Raw genomic sequence first — 19062 nt, forward strand, 5'->3', positions numbered from 1 at the left:
CCATGGGAAAAGTTCTGCTGCAGGAATTTTATTGAGGGGAAAAAAACATGCTGGAATTCTGTGGAATTCTGGGAATTCCAGGGATGAGATCCCACAGCTTTCCAAGAAAACACTTCCGAGCTGGGTTGGAACAAATCCCTGGCAGGACGTGAGGATTAAACACCTCATAATTCCAGGATTTTCCAAGGATTTTTTCCCAGTTTTCAGAAGAAGACTTTTTCCAGGTAGGCGTTGAGGAAGATCCCGGTGGGATCCAGCTTCTCCCGGATGGCGCAGAATTTCGGGAATTCCGGGTACATCTTCTCCAAGTCCTTCCGGGTGCAGCTGTGAGCCTGCAGTGGGATCGTATTCCATGTAAAAATCCCATTTTTTCCCCAAATCTGGAAATGTTCCACAAGGAATTTTCCCATTTTTTCCCCTCGTGCTTCAGTTTCCCTTTGGAAAAATCCCACCCATTTTCCCAATAAAAATCCCATTTTCCCCAAATCTGGGAATATTCAGGAGGGAATTTTTTCCCAAATTTAGGAGTAGAAAAAGAAGTGGATCCAGGAATTACCTCCATTTTCCTGTGCCTCAGTTTCCCTCTGGAAAATCCCTCCCATTTCCCGGGATTGGGATTGGGATAATTTTCCCATAATTCCCTGTAAATTTCCCATTTTTCCACAGGGAAACTGAGGCAGGGAAAAGCGAAGAGGATCCCTGGATCTGCCTCTGTCCCTGCTCAAAAACTCCAAAATTCGGGAAAAAATTCCCTTCTGGACATTCCCAGATTTGGGGGAAAATGGGAATTTTAATGGGAAAACGGGAGGGATTTTCCAGAGGGAAACTGAGGCACAGAAAAATGGAAGGAATTCCTGGATCCACCTCTTTTTCCCTCCAAAAATTGGGGAAAATTCCCTCTGGAATATTCCCAGATTTGTGAAAAATCCCATGCCTCAGTTTCCCTCTGGAAAAAAAGGAATTTTACAGGGAATTATGGGAAAATTATTCCAGCTCGATCCCAGAAAATTGGACAGATTTTCGAGGGGGAAACTGAGGCACGGGAAAGGGAATCCATTTAAAAAATGTGAAAAATTCCCTCCTGAAAATTCCCAGATTTTGGGGAAAAATGGGATTTTTAATTGGAAAATGGAGGGATTTTTCCAGAGGGAAACAGGCATGGGAACATGGAGGGAATCCCTGGATCCTCCTCTTTTCCAGCTCAAAAAAATTGGAAAAAATCCCTCCTGGACATTCCTAGATTCGGGAAAAATCCCGTGCCTCAGTTTCCCTCTGGAAAAATCCTCCTCATTTTCCAGGATTGGGATAATTTTCCCATTAAAAATCCCATTTTTCCCAAAAGTGGGAATCCTCAGGAGGGAATTTTCCCCAAATTTTGGAGCAGAACATCAATTGGATCTAGGAGGAAATTCCTGGTCTTCTGGGAGAAATTACGAGTTTTCTGGGGAAAATGATCCGTTTCTGGAGGAACAGTCCCAGTTTTCTGGGAGAAATTCCCAATTTTCTGGGGGAAATTTTCTCTTTCCTGAGGAAAATTCCCAGTTTTCCAGGAAAAATTCCTAGTTTTCTGTGAGAAATTGCCAATTTTCTGGGGAAATTACCAGTTTTCTGGGAAAAATCCCCTTATTCCTGAAGAAAAGTCACAGTTTTCTGGGAGAAATTCCTGGTTTCATGGGGGAAATTCCCAGTTTTCCAGGAAATTCCCAGTTTCCTGGGAGAAATTCACAATTTTCTCAGAGCAATTCCCGGTTTTCCAAGAAAAACTCCCAGTTTTCCTGAGGAAAATTCTCAGTTTTCCAGGAGAAAATCACCATTTACCAAGGGAAAAATTCTCAGTTCCCAAGGGAAAAATTCCCAGTTTCCCAAGGGAAATTTCCAATTTTCAAGGGAAAAATTTCCTTGTTTTCCAGGATAAATTCCCATTTTCCCAGGGGAAATTCCCATTTTTTCCTGGTACCTTGGCCCAGTGGGGTCTCCCGCCGAGTCTCTTCATGATCTCCTCGTAGGCGAGCCAGTACCGGAGCCGGGGAACGTCCTTCCCGTAGGGCCTGCGGATCGGGATTGGGAATCAGCCGGGAATCCCAGCCGGGAAAAAGGAGATCCCCCCTGGGATCCATCCCTGGGAATTCGGAATGCGTTTGGGATTCCGGGATCTGGAGGGATCCATGGTTCTAGGTGAGAACAGTGTCCCCAGTCCAGATCCTTTTTTTTCCATGGATTTGGGATTCTGGGATTGGGATCTGGAAGGATTCCTGTCCCCAGATTCCCTGTGGGAATGGTAAATCCCCTTTCCATGGATTTTGGATTCTGGGATTGGGATCTGGAAGGATCCCATGCAAATATTCCAGGTGGGAATGGCAAATCCTCTTCCCGTCAATTTGGGATCCTGGGATTTGGATCTGGAAAGATCCAGGATTCCAGCTGGGAATGGTGTCCTCAAACCAGATCTGTCTTTCCATGGATTTGGGATCCCAGAGGGATCCCCATGCTCAGATTCCCAGTGGGAATGGTGTCCCCAGTCCAGATCCCTTTTTTCCATGGATTTGGGATCTTGGGATTGGGATCTGGAGGGACCCATTATTCCACATGGGAACGGTGTCCCAAATCCAGATCCCTCTTCCTATGGATTTGGGATTCCAGGATTGGGATATGGAAGGTCCCATGCAAATATTCTAGCTGGGAATGGTGTCCCCAAACCAGATCTCTTTCCCCATGGATTTGGGATCCCTGAATTGGGATCTGGAATGATCCATGGTTCCAGGTGGGAATGGTGTCCCAAATCCAGATCCCTCTTCCCAAGGATTTGGGATCCTGGGATTGGGATCTGGAGGGATCCCCATGCCCAGATTCTGAGTGGGAATGGCATCCCCAATCTAGATCCTTTTCCCATGGAATCCTGGGATCCTTCTTCCTCATCCAGGGAATCCTGGGATACAGAAGATCCCAGAAAAAGGCTGGGACAAGTTTCAGCCATGGAATTCCATCCCACAAAATTCCCAACCCCACATTCTCCAGCGAAAATCCCGCATTATCCCAAAAATCCCTCCCACATCTTCCAGTCCTTCCCATGGGACAACATCCTGTAAAACCTGGGATGCTCAGCACCCCCCGAGACGGAATATTCCCGCCGGGAAAATTTTGGGAATGGGGCCGGATCCGAACCTGTACATGATGATGTTGATGTAGCAGCTGTCCCGCCGGAAGCAAGGGCTCAGCAGGATCTCATCCCGCCGGGAAAAGCGGATCTCCACCGGGAAGTGCGCCACCATCCCGGGATTCCGCTCCAGCGCCGCCTTCAGCTCCAGCAGCGCCTCCTTGGTTTTCTCACTGTTCCCGGGAAAAATTCCCAGTAAGTGGAAGGGGGAGGGCGGGGGGGGCTTATTCTGTGGGATTCCCGGGGAATGTTCTGGAATGTCCCGTGGGAGGAGTTTGGGATCCTAGGATTGGGATCTGGAGGGATCCATTATTCCAGGTGGGAATGGTGTCCCAAACCCAGATCTCTCTTCCCATGGATTTGTGATCCTGGAATTGGTATCTGGAAGGATCCCATGCTCCGATTCCAGGTGGGAATGGTGTCCCCTCTTTCCATGGATTTGTTCCTCATTCAGGGAATTCTGGGCTGGAGGAGATCCCAGGAAAGAGCTGAGGAAAGGGATGGATTTGGGATCCTGGAACCAGGACCTGGAGGAATCCATGATTCCCAGTGGGAATGGTGTCCTCAATCCAGATCCTTTTTTTTCCATGGATTTGCTCCTCATCCAGGAATTCTGAACTGGAAAACATCTCAGGAAGGGGCTGGGATCTGGGAATTTCCTTTGGAATGGACTGGGATTTGGGAATTACATGGGATTGGCCCAGTCCTGGACTGGGATCATGGAATCTCCATGGGAATGGCCCAGTCCTGGACTGGAATCTGGGAATTTCCTTGGGAATGGACTGGGATCTGTGAATTCTATGAGAATGACCCAATCCTGGACTGGAATCCAGGAATTTCCATGGGAATGGCCTAGTCCTGGACTGGGATCTGGGAATTTCCATGGGAATGGACTGGGATTTGGGGATTACATGGGAATGGTCCAGTCCTGGACCAGAATGCAGGAATTTCCGTGGGAATGGACCTGATTTGGGGATTACATGAGGATGGCCCAATCCTGGACTGGAATCTGGGAATTTCCATGGGAATAGACCTGAATCTGGGAATTTACATGGAATTGGACTGGGATTTGGGAATTACATGGGGATGGCCCAGTCCTGGACGTGCTGCCGGAAGCGACACTCGTAGGAGAAGATCCGGTGGCTCTGGGCGACGTTTTCCATGCGGGAATTGAAGAGGAGCCGGAAGAAGATGCGGTTGATCCAAACCACCAGGCTGGGAATGAAGGAGCTGCCAGGAAAAAAGCAGGAATTGAGCCTGGAATTGCTTCCTAGGGATCTGCCAAGGGATGCTGGGAAAGGATTTTGGGATTTTGAAGGATTTTTGGGTGATTTTTAGGAAATTTTTTGGTTGGTTTTTTTTTTATTTGATGTTTTCTCCAGGATTTGGGGATTTTTGGGAGGGGATTTGGATTTTTTTGGAATCACTGGGATACCCTGCACATCCCAGGAATTTCTTCCCAAATCCCATTTCCCCCCTTTTCAGGAAATTCCCTCCATTCCCAGCTCTCCCAGCCTGGCATTGGATCCATCCCCATCCCAACTCCTCTCTGGAAAGGAATTTCAGGAATTCCCTGGGAATTCAGGACTCCAGGAAGGGTCTCCCTTCCCTTTTCCATCCCCGAATTCCATAAAAATCCCTCAGTATGGATCCTGAGTGTCCTGGATCCCAGAATCCTGGAATGGTTTGGGATGGGATCCGTGGACCTTCAATCCCATCCCATTCCAATCCCACAATCCCAGGGTGCTCCAACCTTTCCTTGGATACTGCCAGGGATTTTGTGGGAATTCCAGCCCAGTCCCTCCGTACCTTCCCAGTCAGGAATTCCTTCCCAAAATCCCAACAATTGTCTTTGAAATCTCCCCTTTCCCAGTGGGAATTCCATTCCCTGTCTCCTGGCCATTCAGCCCTTTTTCCCTGGGAATGCTGGGATTGGGAATGGCCTCTCCAGAGGAAAAGCTGGAATTCCCTGAGGATTCTGGATCCCAGGATTCCTGCAGCTCTCCCGGGATCTCCCCTCTCCCAGTCCCGAAGGATTTTGGGCCTTGATCCCTCAATTCCCAAATGCTGCCCAGGACAGGTATGGAATTCCCAGGATTTCAAATCCATGGAATTCCAGACCAGATCCACGGATCAGGGGCTGGGAGAATTGGATTGGGGATTTTTCCAGCCCGAACAATTCCAGGATTCCTGTGGAAGTCTGTGATTTCTGTGGACGCCAGAGGGCAGCACAGCCCCAGCCGTGAATCCCAACCAAACCATTCCCCGGGAAAATTCCCAAATTCCTCCTTTTCCCGGGAATGGGAACACTCCAGGTGACAGCTCTGCCTTTATTCCCTGGGAAAATCCCAACAGATCCCAGCACGGGGAGAAAACCCGAGGATGAGGCCAGGTCTGGAAAATCCTTCCCAATTCCAGTGCCCAGAGGATTTTTCCTACCTGATCCAAAGGAGGAATTCCAGGAGATAATATCCAACGGCGTAATCCCAAAACCAGCTGGAGGAGGAGCAGGGGGGCTGCAAATCCAGCAGGAAAAAAACCAGATTTTAGGGATGAGTAGGATTCGGAGGGCAGGAAAGTGGGGATGGAAAATTGGGATCCACCTGGGAGCGGGATGGGGGGTTGGAGAAGGAAATCCCAACATTCCCAAATATCCCAGCTCTGGAAAAAGCTGGAATTGCCAAGGGAAATTCTGCTTCCCAGTCAAATTCCATCCCTGGAATTGCCAAGAAAATTCCAAGAGCTTGGAAAATCCCAGAATTCTCAGAGTGTGGAGTGCAGGCAGAGCCCATTCCCAAAATTCTGATTCCCACCCAAATTCCCAAAATCCATCCAGGAAACGCTGGGGAAATGCCAAGAGCTTGGAAAATCCCAGAATTCCCAGAGCATGGAGCATAGGCAGAGCCCATTCCTAAAATTCTGCTTTCCATCCAAAATCCATCCCTGGAATTGCCAGTGGGGTGCCAAGAGATTGGAAACCCCGGAATTCCCAGAGTGGCAGAGCCCATTCCCAGAATTCTAGTTCCTGCCCAAATTCCCAAAATCCATCCCTGGAATAGCTGGGAAAATTTCAAGAGCTTGGAAAATCCCAGAATTCTCAGAGCGTGGAGCTCAGGCAGAGTCCATTCCCAAAATTCTGCTTCCTGCCCAAATTCCATCCCTGGAATTACTGGGAAAATTCCAGGAGTTTGGAAAATCCTGGAATTCCTGCCTTGGAAGTGGGATCCTGGTAGATGATCCGGACGTTCTCGGAGTGCGGGAACCACAGGAAGCGGAAATATTGGGATCTCCTCAGGTGCTCCTCCAGTTCATCCAGGACCTGGAAAAATGGGAAAGGGTGGGGATCCAATGGAAATTAATCCTGGGAAATTATTCCTGGGAAATATTCTCAGGAAATATTACCAGGAATTATTCCCAGGAAATTATTCTAAAGAAATATTTCCAGGAAATTACTCACAGTAATTATTCACAGGAATTATTCCCAGGAAATATTCCCAGGAAATTATTCTCAGGAAATATTCCAAGGACACCACCATGGACTCCTCTCCGGGAAGGAATTTTGGTATCCAGGGGCTTCAGTGGGAATTTGGAATTTCAGGAAGGGTGTCCCTTCCCTTTTCCATCCCCCAATTCCATAAAAACCCCTCGGGATGGATCCTGAGTGTCCTGGATCCCAGAATCTTGGAATGGTTTGGGATGGGATCCATGGACCTTCGATCCCATCCCAATCTCGCAATCCCAGGGTGCTCCAGGCTTTCCTTGGACACTGCCAGGGATCCAGGGGCAGCCACAAATTCCAGGAAAAATCCCCATTCCCACATTTTCCATGGTTTTACTCGGGAGAAGGACTGGAAAAGGACACAGCACGCCCGGTTTGTCTCCCGGCTGCCAGGCGGGATCAGGGAATTGACCTCGGCCAGGAGAAGCCTTTGATTCCTGGGATTTCAATCAGCGGGAAAATTGAGCCGGAGCCTTTGAGGGATAATTCCGGCTCAGCGGGAAGGGCGGGAGCAGCTCCAGGAGTCCTTGGGATGGTTTTGGCTGCTGGAATTGGGATTCTGACAGAATCCTGGAATGCTGGAATGCTTTGGGATGGGATTCATGGATTTTCAATCCCATCCCGTTCCAATCCCCGCACCTCCAACGATTCCGGGATGTTCTGAGGTGGTCCTGGAGTTGGGATGGGATTTAAAATCCATGGATCCCATTCAAACCATTCTGAGATTCTGGGATCCAGGACACTCAGGATCCATCCCGAGGGATTTTTATGGAATTTGGGGATGGAAAAGGGAAGGGAGACCCTTCCTGGCATCCCAAATTCCCAGGGAAGCCCCTGGATCCCAAAATTCCTTCCCAGAGAGGAGTTGGGACGGGGATGGATCCAATGCCAGGCTGGGAGAGTTGGGAATGGAGGGAATTCCCTGGGAAAGGGGGAGATGGGATTTGGGAAGGAATTCCCAGCTGGGCTGGAATTCCCCAAGAAACCGTGGGAGCGTTCAAGGATGGATCTGGATTCCCCTGGGATCATGGGTGGCCCCTGGATCCTGAAATTCCTTCTCAGATGGATCCAATCCCAGACTGGAAGAGCTGGGAATGCGCAGCTGGAGCTGGGAAGGATCCAGGGAATCCTAGGAGCCTTTTGCAGAAGGAAAGGAGAGCTGGGATTTGGGAAAGGGTTGGACGGGCAGGAGCCAGGGAATGGCTTCCACTGGGAAAGGGGAGCTGGGGAAGGAATTCCCGACTGGGCTGGAATTCCCAGAGAATCCCTGGGAGCATCCAGGGAAATTTGGATCACCCCGGGACAGCGGGATTGGGATCTCAGCTCCACGGATCCCATCCCAAACCATTCCAGGATTCTCCGTGTCCTCTCCTGACCTTTCTCTGGAGTTTTTACTTTCCCAGGCGCTAACGAGGCCGTTACATAATCCCAGATCCAAGGGCTCCACGACCCTCATTCCCCGATATCTGAGGCTGCAATTCCAGGCCCATTATTCCCTTCCGCTCTGCTGGCCGGCTCCGGATGAAAGCTGGGATTCGGGAGGGCGATGACCGGGAATTGATAACGCGGATATTTATGGAACTGCCGCGTTCCCGCTTTCCCGAGGGATCAGGAATGGTGGGGTGAGGGAAAAGGGGGGATGGGGTCGGAGCTGGGCCCAGTGAGGATCCAGGGATGGAGATTTTCCAGGGAAAAAAGGGAGGGGGAGGATTTAGGGAATGTGGGAATGGGTTTAGGGAAAATGTTGGAAAATGCAGGAAAGAGGGAAAAGGATTTAGGGAAGGTGGAAAAGGATCCAGGGTTTGGAAGATACAGGAAAGGTGGGAAACGGATGAAGGAAAGAGGAAAAAGGATTCAGGGAATGAGAAAAAGGATTTAGGGAAAGTGGGAAAAGAATCCATGGAATGGGGGAAAAGATGCAGGGAATGGGAAAAAGCAGGGAAAGATTTAGGGAATGTGGGCAAGGATTTAGGGAAGAGGGAAGGATCCAGGAAGGTACAGGAAGATGCAGGAAAGGTGGGAGAGGATCCAGGGAAAGGATTGAAAAATGTGGGAAAGGGTTTAGGGAATGGGTTGGAAAATGCAGGAGAGAGGGAAAAGGATGCAGGGAATGTGGGAAAGGATGCAGGGAATGCGGGAAACAAATTAGGGAATGTAGGAAAGGATTTGGGAAAGGGGGAAAGGAGGCAGGATATTGGCTGGAAAATGCAGGGAAGGTGGGAAAGGACGAAGAAATGTGGGAAAGAATGCAGGCAACATTCTCAGGGATGCAGGGAATGCCAGAAAGTATTTAGGGAATGTGGGAAAGGATCCAGGGAATGTGAGAAATAACCCAGGGAATGTGGGAAAGGATTTAGGGAAAGGTTTGGAAGATGCAGGAAAGGTGGGAAAGGGTGGAAAATTGTGGGAAACAATAGAGGGAAGAGTTTGGAAAATGCAGGAAAAGCGTGAAAAGGATGAACAAAAGAGGGAAAAGGATCCAGGGAATGTGGGAATGGATTTTGGGGAAGTGGGAAAGGAGGCAGAGGAAAATCCTGGAGGATGTGGAAAAAGCAGGAAAGGATTTTGGGAAGGTGGGAGAGCATCCAGGGAAGGTGGGAAAGGATCCAGGGAAGTGAAGGAAGATGCAGGAAAAATGGGAAAAGATACAGGAAAAGTGGGAAAGAATGGAGGGAAGGGGTTGGAAAATTCAGGAATGGATTTAGGGAACGTGGGGAAGGATTTCTGGAATGTAGGAATGGATTTAGGGAATGGATTTAGGGAATGTGGGAATGGATTTAGGGAATGGGGGAGAGGATTTAGGGAATGGATTTAGGGAAAACCCTCGGCAATGCTGGGAGGGAAATCACCAAGAGAAGGATCCGGCACATTCCCATCCCACCCCAAATCCATGGAATTTGGGAGCAAATTCCCAGGGGAGGAAAAAAAATTCACTCCAGAGCCATTAAACATGGACGGAAAAACTGGGAATGGAAAAAAATCTTGGAATGAGGAGAGGTGAATTTCCATTTTCTCTGATTTTTCCCCATTTTTTCCTTTCCCTCACCCCTCTTTTTTCCTGTTTTTCCCCATTTTTCCTTTTTTTATAATTTCTCCCATTTTCCCTCCCCCCCCCCCCCCCATTTTCCCCTATTTTTTTCCCCATTTATCCTCACTTTTTCCTCATTTTTCCCATTTTTCTTCACTTTTTCCCCCATTTTGAGCTCTTTGGATCATCCCAGAATTCCCAAAATTCTGAAATTTTCTCCATGTTTTTTGAGCCCTTTGGATCATCCCAGAATTCCCAAAAATCCGGGATTTTCCGTACCTGGGTTAGGGTGGAGGGAAAGGCGACCTCGCGCAGCCGGAATTCCGGGACACACTGGAACGTGACGGACAAGATGATTCCCAGACATCCCAAATGGAGCCGGGCCGCTTGGAAGACCTCGGGATTAATGGATTCTGAACATTCCAGGATTTCTCCCGAGGCCAGGAGCAGGGAAAGAGCCACGACCTGGAAAATGGGAAGGGAATTCCATGGATTTTGGGAATGCTGAATTCCCGATCAGGATTCCATGATCCAACCATTCCTTAGACACTCCCAGGGATCCAGGGATTCTTTGGGAATTCTTTTCCAGCCCCTCCTCACCCTCCCAGCCGGGAATTCCTCCCCAAAATTCCAGGATGAGCATTGGGACCCCTGCTGCAATCTCACAGATTTTGGAATATCCAGAGCCGGATTCACCAGGATCATTCTGGCTCTGCTCTGAACATTCCGAGAATTCCATCCCTCCCCAGAATTCTCGAGGTCTTCATGACCCAGCTGGAATTCCAGGGATTTATTTTTCCATTAGATGGATGTTTGGAAAAAAGAGGGAAAGCAGAGAATGGGAATTGCTGGGATTTTTGGGATTTTCCCACTGGAACAGAGAAAATTTTGGGTTGGGATGGGAATTCCCTGTGGGAATTCTGGGAGGGATCCGGAACGGGGAAATTAATGGAATCCCAGAATGATTTGGGTGGGAAAAATCCCTGAAATCCCATTCCATGCAACTCCACAATCCCAGATTTCTCCGAGTTCCTGGAATATTTCCAGGGGCAGAGCGGGAATCCACATCCCAGATTCCCTACGCGGAATCGCCACGTGGATCCTGGAGCGGGATCGGAATTCCTGGGATTCCCGGAATTCCCAGGATCCCACCTGGGTGGGCAGAATTCCGTGGGTGATCCCGGTGTTGTGGGTCCCGGTGCCAATGACTCCGGCCGCCGTCACCTCGGACACGGCTCCTAAACTGGGAACGGGAAAAGCTCGGGATGAGAATTCCAAAGGGAAAAAGCTTGGGATGAGAATTCTGACAGATCCCATCCCTCTTTTCCAGCCCTTCTGTTGGGATGGAGACGACTCTTCCAGGTAGATTCGGAAGGATTTGGGATTGATCCAGAGAAATTCCAGTGGGGGGGATCCACAGGGAAAAAATATCCATGGAAAAATCCATCTCAAGGAATTCCATGTGAATGTGAATGGAAACCCTGGGGGGAATTCCATGGAATCCTAGAATTGTTCTGGTGGGAGAATTTGGACAAATGGGATCCTTGTGTGTATTCCAGGGAATTCTGGAATTGGAAAAATTGGTTGGAAAAATGTTTTGGAAAAATTGGAATCCCCACATGGACTCTATGGAATTCTGGAATCCTAGAATGGTTTGGGTTGGGAAAGAGTTTTGGAATAAATGGAAGCCCTGTGTGGATTCCATGGAATGGAATGGTTTGAATTGGAAAAGCTGTTGGAGACACTGGAATCCCAGATCCATGGGAATCTATTTCCCCAGACCCATGGGAATTTCAATTCCTCCTGGAATGGTCGGAAACCCTTTCAATGAGGGAATATTTCCAAAATCCAAAGGAAATTTCCCTGGCACAGCTGGAGGCCATCCCTGTTATCCCGATATTCCTTGGGAGTGGATCCCGATCCCACTCAGCTCCATTCCCAAACCCACTTGGATCCATTCCCATTCCTGATCCCACCCGGCTCCATTCCCATTCTCATTCCCATTCCCAATCCCACCTGGATCCCACCTGACTACATTCCTGGATCCATTCCCATTCCTACCTGAATCCATTCCTGGCTCTCACTCCCACCTGGATCAATTCCCAGCTCCATTCCTGATCCCACCCATCCCCGTTTCCATTCTCATTCATTCCTACCTGGATCCAACCCCAGACCCCATCCCTCTTGGATCTATTCTCAGAATAATTCCAGACCCCACCTGGATTCATTCCCAGATCCATTCTCATTCCCATTATTCCCATTTTTCCCATTATTCCCATTCCCAGTTCCCATCCCCATTATTCCCATTTTTTCCCATCCCTCCCATTATTCCCATCCCTACTCCCATTCCCATCCCCATTATTCCCATTATTCCCATTTTTCCCATTCCTCCCATTATTCCCATTATTCCCAGTTCCCATTCCCATTATTCCCATTATTCCCGATCCCGCTCACTTGGCCAGGGCCATCCCGAGTTTCTCCAGCTCCAGGTTCAGCTCCGAGAGGAGAATTCCCGCTTCCACCTTCACCTGCAGCTTCTCCTTGTCCACCTGGAAAACCGGGATCCAGTGCCATTCCCAAACTCAGGGGCAATTCCCACCCCAAACCTCATCCCAGCCCTTGATCTGGCCACATTCCCAAATCTCGGAATCTTTCCCGGAATTCCTCCCATTTCTCCTCCAGGGAGAAAATTTTCCCATGAGGATTTTCCCAGGGAAGGAGAATTTCCTTCGTTAATTCCAGGGGATTTTTTGGGATCGTGCCATCGCCAGGATATTTTCTGGGACTATTCCGGGAATATTCCGGTTCTCACCTGCAGGATCCGGTTGATTTTTCCCATGTGGATCATGAAATCCTCGGAGCAGGCAATGTCCGAGGGGGAGTGACCTCCCCCCACCACCTTCACCCGCTTCCCCCGCTGCCGGGCCAGCTCCAGGATCTGCGGGAAAACACCGGGAATGTCCCGGGAAAACACCAGGAATACCCCTAAAAACATGTCCAGAAACACCGGGAATGTCCCGGGAAAACACCAGGAATATTCCTAAAAACACGTCCAGAAACGGGAATATCCCAAAAAACCCACCCAGGGTGTATGGAAAAATACCGGAAATATCCCTGGTCCTAAAACACCGGGAATGTCCTGGAAAAACCCAACCTAAACCCACTGGGATTATCCTGAAAAACCCATCCTAAAAACACTGGGAATAGCCCGAAAAACCCACCCAAAACCAGCGGGAATCTTCCTGAAAACCAATCCTAAAACACTGAGAATATCCCAAAAACCCCCCATCCAGGATCTATGGAAAACCACCAGGAATATCCCTGAAAAATGATCCTAAAACACCAGGAGTATCTCGGGAAAATACACCAGGAATATCCCTAAAAACACATCCAAATCTATCCCGCCAAATCTATCCCGAAGTCCAGGATCTGTGGAAAAACACTGGGAATATCCCTGAAAACCAATCCTAAAACACTGGAAATATCCCAAAACACCCATCCTGAAATCCAGGAAAAACACCGGGAATATCCTGAAAAAGCCATCAAAAATCTCCTGGAATATCCCGAGAAACCCAAAATCCAAGATCTGTGGAAAAACAACGTGAATATCCAAAAAAACTCAATCCAAAATCCACCGGGATTATCCCAAGAAACCCATCCTGAAATCCTGGATCTGTGGAAAACCACCAGGAATATCCTGAAAAACCCATCCTAGGAATTCCCAAAATCCCTTTCCTTGGATAACTCCAGGAAATCCTCCCCAATTTTCCCTCCCAAGGATTTTCCCTTGGGATCACCGCTGGGAATTCCAGTGAGAGTCAGATCCCGCTGGGATTTCCCGGAGCAAAAGGGAAGAATTCCTGCTTTTCCCACTGGGAAATCCCGGATCATTCCTGAAGTTTTCCCTCCTGGAATTCCGTGAGTACCTCGCGGATTTCCTCCACGGAGTGGGGCCGGAAGAAAAGCTCTGGAGAGGATCCATAGGTGTCGGCCCAGTTCCGGAATTTCACTCCGGCTTCTCCCTGCACCTGCGTCGGGAACAAGAGATCCGGAGGGGATGGGGCCGATCCCGGCAGGATCGGGATCATCCCATGGGAATCCTGAGGGAATGAGGTCGATCCCAACAAGATTGGGATCATCCCATGGGAATCCTGAGGGGATGGAGTTGATCCCACAGGGACTGGGATCATCCTGTGGGATCTGGATCCCATTCCATGGAGATCAGGGTGATCCAGAGGGGCTGAAACAGATCCCACCAGGACTGGGATAATCCCATGGGAATCCAGAGGGGCTGGAGCTCATCCCAATGAGATTGGGATAATTCCATGGAATCTGGAGGGGCTGGAATCGATCCCAACGGGATTGGGATAATTTCCTGGAAATCCAGAGGGGCTGGATCCTGTCCCACAGGGGTTGGGATCATCCCATGGGAATGCAGAGGGGTCTCAATCCCACCAGGATTGGGATCAGGATCATCCTGTGGGTGCTGGATCCCGTTTTCCTCCCCTTCTCCCATTCCCAGCTCAGCTCCAAGGGGTGATTCCCAAATCTTTCCCTTCCCGAAATCCCTTCCCTTGGGAATCCTTCCCTTCCTGAATTTCCAAATTCCCAAATTCTGTTTTCCTCTCAAACTCCCTTCCCAAATTCTCTTCCCAAATTTCTTTCCCTTTCAAAATTCCCAAACTCCCAAATTCCCTTCCCTGGAGAATCCTTTCCTTTCCAAAATTCCCTTTCCTAATTCCCAAATTCCCTTCCCAAATTCCAAAATTTCTTTCCCTTCCCTAATTCCCTACTTCTCTTCCCTTCCCAGATTCCCAAATTCCCTTCTCTTCCCAAATTCGGTTCCCTTCCCAATTTCCAAATTCACTTCCCCAATCCCTTCTCTTGGGAACAATTCCCTCCCCTAATTCCCTTCTCAGACTCCCAAATTTCTTTCCCTTCTGAAATTCCCAAATCCCCAAGCTGTCTTCCCAAATTCCCTGCCCAAATTCCCAGATTCCTGAATTCCCAGATCCCCAAATTCCCTTCCCTTCTCAAATCCCCAAATTCCCTTTCTTTGGGAATCATTCCCTTTTCAAAATTTCCTTCCCAAAATTCCCTTCCCAAATTTCCTTCCCAAATTTCCTTCCCAAATTCTCTCCCCAAACTCTCTTCTCTAATTCCCTTCCTAAATTCCCAAATTCCCAAATTTGTTTCTCTTGGGAATCCCTCCCTTTCAAAATCCCCAAATTCCCGTCCCTAAATCCATCCCCTCGCCATTCCCGGTTATCCTAAATCCCAGGGATGGCCCCTCCCCCTCCCAGGGCGGTGCCCCCGCCCGGGAATTTCAGGAAGAAATTCCAAAGATCCCAGAAAACAGCCAGGAGCCTTGGGGGAGGGGTGGGGAGGGGCGGCCGCTTCCCGAATCCAAGAAAAATCCGGGAGCTGAACCATAAAAAATGGGAAAAAACTCCCCCAAAACACCAAAAATTCGGGAATTTAAAAACCTCGGGTCGGTAAAAAATTCCCTCCGAGGCTGATTCATCCCGGGAATTTTCGGTAATTTCTCTCCTTCCCTGCCTTGGATTTTTTAAGGGGGGAAAATTGGATTCCCAAATTTTCCAAATCAGTTAAAAAAAAAATTAAAAAAAAACCCAGGAAAAATCCCTGCTGGATTTTCCTCACCATCCTGGAGACGCTGTGGGAATTCCCGGCAGGAATTTGGGGATGATCCCGATGGATTCGAGCTCGCTCCCGGCTCAGGAATTCCCGGAGAATGGGAGGAAAAGGGGGAAGAGCCCTTCCCGTGGGAATTGCGCAATTCCAGGGGGAGGAGGGGGCGGCTGGAAAAGCGGGAGCCGGGCAGGGATCGGAGCCAGGAATTCCCAGGATTTGGGGTCGTTCGCCTTGGGGTGCTGGGAAAAGGGGGAAAAATCGGGAAAAGAGGGAAAAAATTCCAGAGATTTTAAGGGCCCAGGCTGGGAATTCTTGGGAAAAATAAGAAAAAAATTCCCGAGATTTTGGGAATGTGGGAGAGCAGGAGGGGTTCCGGTAGGGAATTCCTGGGAAAAATAAGGAAAAGCAGGAAAAGAAGGAAAAGAGAGAAAAGATTCCAAAGATTTTGGGATTTGGGAAGCACAAGGAGGGGATCTCAGGAACAGAATTCCCTGGAAAACCGGGAAAAGGGGAAAATAGGGAAAAGATCACAGAGATTTGGGAAGTTCAGAGTGGGAATTCCTGGGAAAAGTAAAAATAGGGAAAATATTCCAGAGATTTTGAGAATGTGGGAGCACAGGAGGGGGTTCGGGGCAGGGAATTCCTGGGAAAAGGGGCGAAAAGGGAAAATTCCCGTGGGAATTGCGCAATTCCAGAGGGAGGAGGGGGCGGCTGGAAAAGCGGGAGCCGGGCAGGGATCTGAGTCAGGAATTCCCAGGATTTGGAGTTGTACGCCTTGGGGTCCCGGGAAAAGGGAGGAAAATCGGGAAAAGAGGGAAAAAATTCCAGAGATTTTGGGACTATGGGAGCGTGGGGGGGTTTCAGGCTGGGAATTCCTGGGAAAACCAGGAAAAATGAAAAAGAGGGAAAATATTCCAAAGATTTTTGGGGATACAGGCAGGGAAATCCGGGAAAATTAGGGAGAAAAATTCCAGAGATTTTTGGGATTTGGAGAGTACAGGGAGGGATTCGGGCAAGGAATTCCAGGGAAAAAAAGGGAAAAAATTCCAGAGATTTTGGGAATGAAGGAGCTTGGGGGGATTCAGACAGGGAATTCCTGAGGAAACTGCGAAAAGGGGAAAATAGGGAAAATATTCCAAAGATTTTGGGGATTCAGACAGGGAATTCCTGGGAAAAATAGGAAAAGAATTCCGGAGATTTTGGGATTTGGGAAGCACAAGGGGGCGTCTCAGGTTGGGAATTCCCTGGAAAAATGGGAAAATAGGGAAAAATTCCAGAGATTTTGGGGGTTCAAATCTCAAAAATCCCAAGGATTTGGGGTCCTGGAATGGGATTTTCAACCCAAAATCCTGGGAATTATTTCCCTTGGAAAAGCCTCGGAATTCCCAGGAAGGAGCTCCGAGAATTCCAAAAGTTGGGTTTTTTTATTTTGTTTTTTTTTTTTTTCCCCAGGGGTTTTCCTTTTTTTTTTTTTTTTTTTGACCTCCGTCCCACTGGGCAAATCCCGAGATCATCTCCTGACATTCCTGAGACGGAGCAAAGGTCGGGAACAATCCCAAAATATTCCCTGGTGTTATCCATTGACAGAGCTGGGGAGGGGCACATTCTGAATTCCCAGAATTTTGGCGTGCCCAAAACTTCTGCATCCCAAAATTCCGACCTGTTCCCGGATTTCCACGTATTCCCAAATTGCAGGAATTCCTGAATTCCTGGAATGTTCCCGGTTCTCAAAACTTTCCCAGATGAGGAATTCCCAAATTCCAGAGCACTTCCCAAAATTTCCGTGCCTTCCCCAAATTTCTGTGCATTCCCAAATTGCAGGAATTCCCAAATTCCTGGAGCATTCCCAAATTTCACCCCCCCAAATTCCCAAAATTCCAATGAATTCCCAATTTCCTGTGCATTCCCAGATTCCAATCCCTTCCCAAATCCTGGGGATCCCCCACCCCCCAGGGCTCAGCAGGAGCCTGGAATTGGGATTTTTTTTTTTTTTTAATTTTCCCATATTTTTGCAGCCTGGAGTTTCCCCTCCTCCCCTGCCCTTGGGATCTCCTGGATCCATTCCCAAATTCAAGGAAAACCCTTGAATTCCCAGTGGGAATTCTTCTCTTCCTTCTCCGCTGGACACAAAAACTCGGAAATTTCATCCAGGAAGTTTTTATTTCTCGCTCCTCCTTCTCCACAGGTTTTTATTCACGGGTTTTGGTGGTTTTTTTTTTGGTTTTTTTTTTTCCCTTAATCCTGGAGAATTCCATTCCAAAGGAGCTCCCAGATCCCATTCCCACATTCCCAACCCCAATTCCCAGCACTGATCCCACATTCCCAACCCCATTTCCAGATCCCAATCCCACATTACCAATCCCACATTTTCAAACCTCAATCCCACATTCCCAGAACTCAGTTCCCAATCTCACATTCCCAGTTTCTAGATTCCCATTCCCCTAACCCCACATTCCCAATCCTGAATTCCCCATCCGACATTCCCATATTCCCAATTCCACATTCCCAGATCTCAATCCCACATTCCCAGATCCCAATCCCACATTCCCAATCCCACATTTTCAAACCCCAATCCCACACTCACAGATTCCCAATCCCAAATTCGGGATCCCAATCTCCTATTCCCAATTCCTGATCCTCCATTCCAAATTCCCACATTCCCACATTCCCAGTTCCCAATTTCTCCATTCCCAGTTCCCCATCCCTCATTCCCAGTCCCCAAACCCCAATCCCAGATCCCATTCCCTCATTCCCAACTCCAAATCCCACATTCCCATTTCCCAACCCCCCATTCCCAGATCCCAAGCCTCATTCTCAATTCCATTCCCAGATGCCAACCCCACATTCCCATTTCTCAATCCCACATTCCCAATCCCCCATTCCCAGTTCCCAAACCCCCACTCACATTCCCAATCCCAATTTTGGGATCTCAATTCCCAATTGTAATCCCAAGTCCCTGTCCCACATTCCCAGATCTCAGTTTCCCCATTCCCAGTTCCCCATCCCTCATTCCCAGATCCAAATTCCCAATTCCTGATCCCCATTCCCATTTCTCAATTCCGTATTCCACTCCCTTGTTCTCACTTCCCAATCCCCCATTCTCACATTCCCAGTCCCAACTCTCCGTCCCTCATTCCCAGATGTCAATCCCAAATCCCAACTTCCTAATTCCCAGTCCCACATTCCCAATCTCAAATTTGGGATCCCAATCCCTTATTCCCAGTTCCCATTCCCAGACCCCAATTCCCAATCCTAATTCCAGATCCCATTCCCAGATTCCCAAATCCCAATTCCCAAATCCCCCATTCCCAAATCCCCCTCTCACATTCCCAGATTCCCTGTCCCAAATTTGGAATCCCAATTCCCAATCCCTTATTCCCAGTTCCCATTCCCAACCCCAATCCCCCATTCCCAATCCCAAAATCCAAGGTCCCATTCCCACATTCCCACAAATATCTTGTTCCCAATCCAGAATTCCCAGTTCCCAATCCCTCGTTCCTAGATTCCAATTCCCAATCCCAAATTCAGGATCCCAATCCCCTATTGACAGATCCCAACCCCACGTTCCCAATCCCAATCCCAAATCCCCATCCCACATTCCCAGATCCCAATCCCAAAATCCCACATTCCCATTCCCATATTCTCAGTTCCCAGTTCCTGGGGAATTCGTTGGGAAATCTTTGGGGAATTCTTGGGAATTCTTTAAGGAATTCTTTAAGGAATTCT

At 48.6% G+C, this 19062-nt stretch overlaps 1 protein-coding gene across 1 annotated transcript; it reads right to left on the reverse strand.

Annotated features, from left to right (window-relative positions):
* Positions 1 to 28: 28 nt before the first annotated feature.
* Positions 29 to 15412, reverse strand: LOC116994319 (L-gulonolactone oxidase-like). The gene is made up of 12 exons (XM_033055924.1): positions 15346 to 15412; positions 13608 to 13709; positions 12494 to 12619; positions 12136 to 12230; positions 10834 to 10924; positions 9961 to 10146; positions 6366 to 6473; positions 5594 to 5670; positions 4235 to 4384; positions 3163 to 3327; positions 1958 to 2048; positions 29 to 332 (listed from the first exon to the last, which is right to left on the reverse strand). The coding sequence occupies exons 1-12, from the start codon at positions 15346 to 15348 to the stop codon at positions 204 to 206; spliced, it is 1323 nt and encodes a 440-aa protein (XP_032911815.1). The 5' UTR covers positions 15349 to 15412; the 3' UTR covers positions 29 to 203.
* Between the last annotated feature and the right edge of the window lie 3650 nt (positions 15413 to 19062).

Source organism: Catharus ustulatus, chromosome 3, assembly GCF_009819885.2.
Source record: "Catharus ustulatus isolate bCatUst1 chromosome 3, bCatUst1.pri.v2, whole genome shotgun sequence".
Taxonomy (NCBI): Eukaryota; Metazoa; Chordata; class Aves; order Passeriformes; family Turdidae; genus Catharus; species Catharus ustulatus.